The sequence below is a fragment of the Arachis ipaensis genome, chromosome B03, assembly GCF_000816755.2.
Source record: "Arachis ipaensis cultivar K30076 chromosome B03, Araip1.1, whole genome shotgun sequence".
NCBI lineage: Eukaryota > Viridiplantae > Streptophyta > Magnoliopsida > Fabales > Fabaceae > Arachis > Arachis ipaensis.
In genome coordinates this window covers 128636777-128646583 of record NC_029787.2, presented here as the reverse complement: position 1 = coordinate 128646583, position 9807 = coordinate 128636777, and the positions used below count along the sequence as shown (strand labels likewise).

At 36.9% G+C, this 9807-nt stretch overlaps 1 protein-coding gene and 1 long non-coding RNA gene across 4 annotated transcripts; one reads left to right on the top strand and one right to left on the bottom strand.

The window, feature by feature from the left end:
* Window positions 1471-2349, bottom strand: LOC110270424. Of its 2 annotated transcripts, XR_002359933.1 has the most exons (3): window positions 2140-2279; window positions 1871-1985; window positions 1471-1752 (listed from the first exon to the last, which is right to left on the bottom strand). It is a non-coding gene; the product is annotated as an uncharacterized LOC110270424 (long non-coding RNA). The 2 variants fall into 2 exon arrangements; XR_002359932.1 differs by having other exon boundaries at window positions 1471-1985; window positions 2140-2349.
* LOC107631758 (mitogen-activated protein kinase 9) lies at window positions 2210-6112 on the top strand. 2 transcript variants are annotated; one of them, XM_016335304.2, is made up of 11 exons: window positions 2210-2589; window positions 2752-3160; window positions 3254-3381; window positions 3466-3525; window positions 3660-3809; window positions 3926-4081; window positions 4182-4319; window positions 4409-4482; window positions 5016-5117; window positions 5334-5544; window positions 5768-6112. In XM_016335304.2, exons 1-11 carry the CDS (start codon window positions 2278-2280, stop codon window positions 5840-5842), a joined length of 1815 nt encoding a protein of 604 aa, XP_016190790.1. In that variant the 5' UTR covers window positions 2210-2277; the 3' UTR covers window positions 5843-6112. The 2 variants fall into 2 exon arrangements, with proteins under 2 accessions (XP_016190790.1, XP_020975451.1); XM_021119792.1 differs by lacking the exon at window positions 5016-5117.

Below are 9807 nucleotides of genomic sequence, written 5' to 3'. Positions count from 1 at the left end.
TATGTTTAATGATTAAATATTTTAGAATATAAAATTTTAATTTTAATATTTTTAAAAATATTTTATTTAATTTTTAAACTTTAAATTTATTTTTTAGTTTTTAAGTTTATTTTAAATTAAATATAATATTAAATTATAATTTCGTCTAATATATTTTATACTAAATACAATACAAAAATTTAATTTAATTTTAGTCTTTTAGTATCACTATCTCTTCGAAATACAGTCTTAAGGTCTCTGTTTTAAGTGGTAGCTCAAAAAATCTCAAAAGCAACAAAATTGACATGTTTTATAATTCAGATTTTATTTTGTTATTCAGTTTTAATAGTTAACTATAAGGATAAGTATAGATCACACTAATTAGCAAATAAAATGTTGTGTATCGCAAATAAAAGATCTCTCTTTCTACTATTTGGACTTCATGCGTGACAAACGAGTAGTGCTAGGGAGTCAATGGCCTAAGTGTACAATGGGCTAAATCTTTGGTTTATGAATAAAATGAACATCACCTATACTATGCAGAATAACCATCTGAATACGGTTCACCAAGGTTCGAACTCTTGACCTTCTGAATCTGAAACTCTAATACCATGTCCTGAAACCACTCATCCCAAAAACGTCCTAAAACCACTTATCCCAAAAGCGTAACTTGACAGGACAATGTAACACTAATAATTATATTTCTAATACTTTCTAAACCTTCATTGTACACATTGTACATTTAGGTTATTGGCTCCCTATACTTTCTCGTAACAAACTTAGTTTAAATATGTTAAAAAAAAAAAACAATAGAAGAGGCCAGGCAAAGCTACATATTGGCCAACAACCTACAACTTGTTTGTAATTTGTATGATAAAGTCATTATGTTTTAAGATAATTTAAGAGAAATTGATTTCAAAATAGTAAAAATTTAATAAATCATTCACCGTGATAATTTGTGAAGTCACTTATTTTTTCTCACTATGATTGCTTTAAAGGATACTTTTTTGATAAAATGCTTTAATGGATAATGGATAATTAAACTTGGCAATTAAAGTTTCACATAAACTACACAGATATATATTACCGGTAGTACAATGTACACCAATAAGATGAAATTCCATTTTGATGAGGTTTTTTATTTTCTTCTCTCTCTTCTCCTCTTCTTTTTTGTTGTTTGTTTGTGCCAACTTCCTTAGTACCCAAAATTTATAAACTTATAATTGCATGCACGAATTGGTAACACTTGTCATATATGTAACACAACTTTAATCAAATTTGACTTATTCAGGTCAAATTGGTAAGAGTAGTTACTAAACTAGAAAACTTCAACCATAATTATACCTAATAATAAGGCCCCGAGCTTAAAAGCAGACCGGTAAAAGTTACAGACTACAAAGAGAACTAACAAACTCAAGTACAACAATTCACATTATATAACGTCCCAAAACAAAAACAGAAGCATACTTAACCATAACCTTCAACTCGTGCTGAGTTACTGAACATGCAACGGGAAATCTAAAATGGGAGCCAAATCATGTACTTCACTTATTGACACATACTCTGAATGAAAAACGAATAATTCGCCAACACCTCGGTGATCCCCGCCAAAATGACGGTATGGCACTGAAGCTAGTTGCAGCTGCCACCTCCTGCATCATGGCCACAACTAAAACTGCAATAGGGCCATAGGGGTCCAATACTCATATGTTAGGAACGCCAAACTGAGAAATGACGGAAGCGACACCTCATGCTTCGTGAGCTGATAGATGCCTAGTAAATAGTAATACATTAAAAAGAAGAAAAAAAAGAAAGAAAAGTATAAAGGTAGACAAGATATCATGCGGGAAAGAAATGAAAAAAGAAGCATCACAACATCACTAGCACGTACCTGTCAACCGCGTAAAAAATAAACTAAATTAGCAATGACAAAACGTGAGAGAAGTGCGATCACTGACCCATATGGCAACAGCTCATTCGCACTTGACGTTACAATAATCAACATCCTTAAATAAATAAATAAATTATTCCATCAATCAAGTAGCAAGCAGTATTAGGGAAGCAACAATTATCTAACACGGATAACTACTACCACTTAACATTTAGAACTTGGTAAATTGACTAAATTCCCCTCCCCTTACTAATAAGAATTTGACCTACCTCTCTCTGATTCTGCTGAGTGCCTGGATTCTCCGCATCGCTCGCGTTATCATAGGAGAACAAAAAAGAATCCAAGTAAGAGAGAGAAGGAGAAATGGTGGATTGGAGTGGCAGAGTATTCTAAGCGAAGTAGACAGGATGGGTGGTGGTGGTGGTGGAACGCTCGTGGAAGGGATTCGACGCTTATTCCAAAGACGTGCTTCTTCAGCTATTAAAGGGGACGATCGTATTATTATCGATAATAATAATAATAATAATAACAATAATAATAATAATAGGAGCGATGTGTTGTTGGTGAGAGATTTGCGGGCACAATTGGCCTCTATTCCCACTAGCAATCAAGAAACTGAACTCACCATTGACGATGACTTTGATATCTCTGGATTGAAGCCCCTCAAAGTCCCTACCCAGATCTTCTTCAAACACTCTTCCATGGATCCCCACAAAAAGGTCCCAGATCTCAAACCTTTCTTCTCGAGATTGTAATTGTAATTTTAATTGTAATTGTAATTGTCATTCCCGATCACAGCATTGCCATTGGCATTGCCAGTGTGTACTGTTCTCCCCTTCCCTAGACTCTAGACCCTAATGGATTTTCTGCTTATCAAACAGGGTTCTGCAGAAGCTGAGTTTTTCACTGAGTATGGAGAGGCAAGCCGATACCAAATCCACGAAGTCATCGGGAAAGGAAGTTATGGCGTCGTGGGCTCTGCCCTCGACACTCATACTGGGGAAAAAGTTGCAATCAAGAAAATCAATGATGTTTTTGAACATGTATCGGATGCTACAAGAATCTTAAGAGAAATTAAGCTCCTGCGCTTGCTTCGCCATCCTGATATAGTAGAAATTAAACATGTTATGCTTCCTCCTTCCCGTCGAGAGTTCAAGGATATCTACGTCGTCTTTGAGTTGATGGAATCTGACCTTCATCAAGTAATCAAGGCAAACGATGATCTTACACCTGAGCATCACCAATTTTTCTTGTACCAACTTCTTCGAGGCCTCAAATATATACATACAGGTATTATTAGGTTTCTTAATTTCTTATAATTAGTTCATACTGCCATCGCATTTATACTCATATATATATATATATACACTGTTTATCTCTCAGCAAATGTTTTTCATCGTGACTTAAAGCCCAAAAATATTCTCGCCAATGCTGATTGCAAACTAAAGATATGTGATTTTGGACTTGCTCGAGTTTCTTTTAATGATGCTCCATCAGCTATATTCTGGACTGTAAGTGTACTATTGTGCATGCCATGTCAATCTGTTACTTGTTTACCAACCTCTTGCTGACTTAATTTACTTACTCTTACTAAGGACTATGTTGCAACTCGGTGGTACCGGGCACCTGAATTATGTGGTTCTTTTTTCTCTAAAGTAAGCTTCTCTCTACTTTGACAATACCTCTGGGTTGCTTCTGCAAGATACAACAACTTGAGTTTGCTTAAAAGTAATGGAATGGAATATCTATGTAAATGTAAATGTAAATTTTTAATCCTTGTGTTTTGCAGTATACCCCCGCAATTGATATCTGGAGCATTGGATGCATATTTGCAGAAATGCTCAATGGAAAGCCATTGTTTCCGGGTAAAAATGTGGTGCACCAATTGGATCTCATGACCGATTTGCTTGGCAGTCCTCCACCTGAGTCCATTGCAAGGGTTAGTTTTTCAAAGTCTAGTTTGATATCCAACCATATGACATGCCGCAATCATATCACTAAATTTGACTGTTCCTTCTGTCTTTGGAAATATCATTGTTAATCCTAATTTCACAGATTCGAAATGAGAAAGCTAGAAGATATCTTAGTGGCATGCGAAAGAAGCAACGAGTTCCGTTATCTCAAAAATTTCCAACTTCAGATCCATTGGCTCTTCGATTACTGGAGCGCTTACTTGCATTTGATCCTAAAGATCGTCCAACAGCTGAAGAGGTTATTTTCCATTTCCATTATCTATATAGTTACAAATGTGAAATTTTATTGGTAGTCACCAAGGGAGAAATTTCAATACCTCTGATGCTTGTGATTGCAGGCTTTATCCGATCCTTATTTTCGAGGATTGTCGAATGTGGATCGTGAGCCATCCACTCAACCCATTTCAAAACTTGAGTTTGAGTTTGAGAGAAGGAAATTGACCAAAGATGATGTTAGAGAGTTGATTTATCGAGAGGTACAACTATGCATTTCAGTCACTCTTGCTTCTATTTATTGTCGCTTCTTTATTGTGATAGTAACTAATTATACTATTGAAGCAAACAGATTTTGGAGTATCATCCCCAGATGCTCCAGGAATATCTTCGTGGAGGAGAACAAACCAGCTTCATGTATCCAAGGTAGATGTGCCGATATGCTTAATAGTTTATTGATTGCTTGATGCATATATCAAAATCAGACAGGCATGGACAGCCTGTCTGTTCTTTTCACAAGGCACGGTCTTTCATTATTGAAATATAATGTATTAACTCACCTGCTACTGTATACTTCTCACGATTCATAGTAATTTATAGCTACGATCAGGAGCCCTTGTACACACTTATTATTGTTGCACTGATATTTTGCTGGAATGCTGGGATTTTTTTTCTGGAATCCCAAAAAGTTCTATTTAGAACTAGATCCTCCAGTAGCAAAACACCAACATACTTGTTTTATTTGTTACACTAGTATCATCATAATCCCTTGGTAGTATCTATTCTTGCTGATGTTTATCCTTATATTAGTTAGATTTTTTTATTCCTATGAAATTACGATGGTAATTTTCTGTGATTCAAGTCATCTAGGAGCTAATATGTAACGAGGGTTCTTTGAAATTTCAAGCATTACATGCTTTAGTTTTTAGTTAGTAATTCTATATTATTTTGTTGCATAGTGGGGTTGATCGGTTCAAGCGACAGTTTGCACATCTTGAGGAACATTATGGCAAGGGTGAGCGAAGCACTCCTTTGCAGAGACAGCATGCCTCCTTACCCAGGCAAGTGTTCGTTAAACATCTGGGGGAGCTTGGCAGCGTGCAGCCTTTTCATCTAGTTCTCTTCCACATTTAATTCTATTTTGTTGCCCTTATATAATTTTAATCCAGATATGTTTGTTTAAAGATAAAATCTGGTTGGCAGAAATGCCTGTGTTTCTTTTTCCTCTGGTGTTTTCTATGTTATGTGTATTGACTATGCTATTCAACGTTTTCCAGAGAGCGAGTTTGTGTTCCAAAGGATGAGAAAAACAAAAATGATGAAAGACCCAGCGGTTCAAATTTGTCTAATCCTCGAGAGTCTGATGCTGCTGGAAACACCAATGCAGAAAATGGGCCCTCAAAGCCAAACAACAGCACACGTTGCCTCTTGAAAAGTGCCAGCATTAGCGGTTCAAGGAGTTATGAGAAACCAAGTAAAGAACCAGAGGTACTAACAATATCCTTGCATGCGCAATATGGTTCTTCAACCACTTTTCTGTTCCAGATCCAAAAAAAAAACTACTTTTCTGCCCTTTTCTTTTGGTTTGTCTGGCTTATTTCATGGTTGTAAGCATGCACAGTTAGATGATCTCTAATATTTGCATTCAAATTTGTACTCGATGAAATACATTTCTCTAGCGCTTGTGTTGAATGTATTTGTTTTGCTTTAGGAGGAACCAATCGCGGAGGTCAATGAGGATATGGTAGATGGATTGACAGAGAAAGTTGCTGCTATAAATGTTTAGATAGGCATCTTCCTTCCCCGTCAACTTGTGTTGTGATCTCGAAAACAAGCGATGTGAATTACTACTACTGATCTGTAGTGGAGTATTTATACATGTATGAAAATGCATTGTGTACTATCCATGATTTATTATAAAACTTCGGGAATGGGCAGTTCTAGTTATGTTAGTTTCTTTCTTGTAACATTAGCAAAACCTGCCCCTCAATTGGCTTCGCATGTCTTGTAAGGTTAGGTTCCAGATACAATATACAAAACGTTGATGTTCGAGAAAGGTGAAGACTTGTTGAAAACTTACTACAATATACCTTTATAAAATGCACGAACTAACTACATAACATGGAATAATGCAAATGAGATCTCTATAGATCATACATGAATCAAGAAAGGGGAGGGCGAATAATGGTTCACTGTAATCTGTTAATTTTTCCAACCATAATAATGGGAGGGTGCAGTGGCAGATATAGAGTGAGTAAGAAATCAGAATTACAAATAAGATCATTGGAATATCGTTCACCTTCATTCTTGCTCGCATACAGAATTTATTAAGCTACAAAGTGATTGAATGGAAAGAAGGACAACACCTTAAATGTAGAGATGTTTTGCTAAATGAACAAAAATGAGTAAAATTAGATGAGCCACAACCACATTTGCATCAAAGTGATCAAACCGTTTTATGGGAGATGGGTATCCATGAATAATTGAATATACCGATTTGCCATTCCACAAAAAACCAAGTAACCAATTTGAAGAAAGGGTATATTGGTGACGGGCTTACCTGCTTCAAGGCCTTCCCAGGAAGTTGGGAGGGAGCATGCAATCATCAAGGGCAATGAGACCTGACTCTCGCATAATTCTGCCTTTTTTTTTTTCATCAAATAGATTGAATATCTTTTAATCTTTAAGTATTATAACATCACAAACTCATTCACGGTCACGAGTTTAATACATGCCTTAACTTTGGCTAACCGGTGAGCATAAGAAGTTATTTGGCTCACCAATCCTATGGAGCTACTTTCCACCCGGATATTATCTAATAGAGGAGGACCATGGAAGGATATCTGTCAGCTACAGATTAAGAACCAACATGTAAGAGATAAGATGATCACAGGACTTACCATGAAGGTTGGTGATGGTAGAAGAACCCGGTTCTGGGAGGATCTTTGGCTATGTGGCGGTGCTCTAAAGGATAGGTTTCCAAGACTTTTCTCGGTTTCAATCCAAAAAGGATCGGTCATTGGGGACTGTGGGTTCTGGGATGGGTTAGAGTGGATATGAAACTTCCAATAGAGGCGTGAGCTGTTCCAATGGGAGTTGGAAAGTGTGAATCAGTTGCACGATGCTTTGAGGCCGGTTAAACTAGCGGCGGATAGAGATGATAGGCTTGTGTGGAAGTTTAATAGACAAGGTGTTTTTACTACTAACTCATTTGTGCAGGTGTTGCAGGAGGAAACACTACCAGAGGACATAACAAGTTATAGCTTCATCAAGACTATCTGGAAAAGCTTAGTACCTCCAAGAATGGAGCTGCTTGCTTGGTTTGTCTTGATTGGCAGGGTGCATACGAAAGAAAGATTGTGCCGGTTTGGGATAATTAATCAGGAAGATAATCTGTGTGCTCTATGTAAAAAGGACGTTGAAAATGTTCATCACTTATTTTTTGGATGTGAATTTACTTTGCAGGTTTGGTGCGTTTGGTTAGTTCATCTCGGGCGGAAATGGTACATTCCTGGTACTGTGAAGGAACACTTTTAAAGCTGGACAGGCGCTACTGGTAGCAAGGGGGAGTCCAGAAATTGGTTCATTTGCTATTTTGCGATAGTCTGAAATGTGTAGGTAGAAAGGAACAGGAGGATATTTCATAATAAAGAAAAAGGCGTTGAAGACATTATTGATATGTCCTTTCTTAGTTACCAGGAGTGGAGATATAAAGACCCTTTGTGTTGTTGATGGCTATGTTAAAGATGACATTGGGGTTGGTTAGTTCTGTAAGCTAATAGCTAATTTCTATTTGTGTTAGTCTTTCTTGTTACTGTCTTACTCTATTTCGATGTTGAACTCTCTTATTTAAAAAAAAAAAGTATATTCACTCAATCTAATGATTAATCTTGTACTAATAACATATTATCAATTTATGGTATTTTTTTTGGTGACTAAATAGAAAAGAAAGAAAAAAAAAAGATACAAAACCAAATTAATTGGCTAGGGTCATATCTAAATCTATTAGATGTTGAAGCTCACTCCATGGTTGGCTCCAATTCGAGTGAATGTCCGCGACAGAAGCAGCTGCTTTAGCCATACAATCTGCAACACTATTTGCAGTCCTCTGAATTAAAAGAATAGAGACTCTCCAATTCCAATTCATAACCTCCTGTATATGCTTTGCCAAATCCCATTCCGGAATATCCTTACCAAGCATTCTTTGGTTTACCAAGAAAAGAGCTTCTAAACAGTCTGTTTCACAAATAACCTCACGAAATCCACTCTCCCAAGCAAGAAGTAAACCTCTCCAAATTGCATACAATTCAGCAAAAAGAACACTGCACACTTTGACTTTCCCAGTGCAACCTTTCAACCAACATCCATCAGGATTGCGAATGATACAACCAAAACCAGCATAGCCAGAAGGAGCAAACCAACTAGCATCACAATTCAATTTAACAGAATAAACTGGAGGTGGAACCCAATGAAAACAAAGTGAAGGAGGAGACAGAGATTGATGCATAGCAAAAATAGTGTGAAACTCCCTTACTGAACTACGAATCAAACTCACCACTTTACTAGCACTCCATGAATCATCTATATTAAATAAGTCATGATTCCTGCTTCTCCAAATCCACCAGATGGTCAAAAAGAAAAGAAAAACATTTTCACTCCTTGCACCTCTGTAGAGCCAATCATGTAAATTCGAGTTATCTGAATACATTGGAAAAAAAGATACCTGCATATGATAGACAGGAATGGATGTAGCAACAGAATTGATCAAGCAAAGTCTCCCTGCTTTATTTAGAAGCCTTCCTTTCCAATTAGCTAATCTTCCCCTCACCTTTCCAATATTGATGACCCTGCTTAATTTTACTTTGGATCCAGTAGCATGTGTTGTACGTTGGTGATTAGGCCTTGTCCAAGTATTGGTAGCCTTGTTAAGAGTCTTCTTTACTTTTGGTTGGACCTGATGGGTGCTAAGAGAAGGCTTTTGACCCATTTTATACTTTCCTTTCCTAATCACTTGAGTCCAACCTTCCAAATCCTCATGTTGTGCATGGTCTATATGAACAGCATGCAAATCACTCTCCACCAAATCCGGGACAGTAACTTTTACAGTCTCATCTCCAAGATTCTTGCCAAAATGAAAACTTGTCTTTTCTACATGTACTGGATTTTTTGAATTTGAGCTTTCTGGCTGCTTTGCTACATCGCTGATCACCTTGGCATTAGTTCCTCCTCCTGCATTGCTGTCAGTCTTGCACACCTTCATATCATGACCAAACTTGAGACAGGAGCCACAAATAAGGTGAAGACTTTCATATTCAACCTCATATTCAACACCTTCAACAAGAATCTTCTTAGTCACTGGCAATCCTAAATCTATCTGAACACATGCTCGAGCATATCGTCCTCTTTCAGCTAATTTTGTTGCCAAATCAACCTTAACGGGAATGCCAACTGCAGCCGCAACACGGAGCATTGCATCTTCTTAGTAGCACCAGATTGGTAATCCAGAAATTCTAATCCACACTAAAGTTGCTCCAAAACAGTTTTCACTTAATCTAAACTCTTGATCCCAAGGCTTATATATGGTATAAGATTGATTATTAGATTGAGTGAATATATATCCAATAGCTTATATTCAAAAAATACACTTGTGACTCAAATAATTTTTTATACTTACCACTTAGCCAAAGTTGAGGCGTATACCAAATTTGTGTCCAAGAACGGATCCAAGGGAGAGCAAGCATAGGCCTTGGC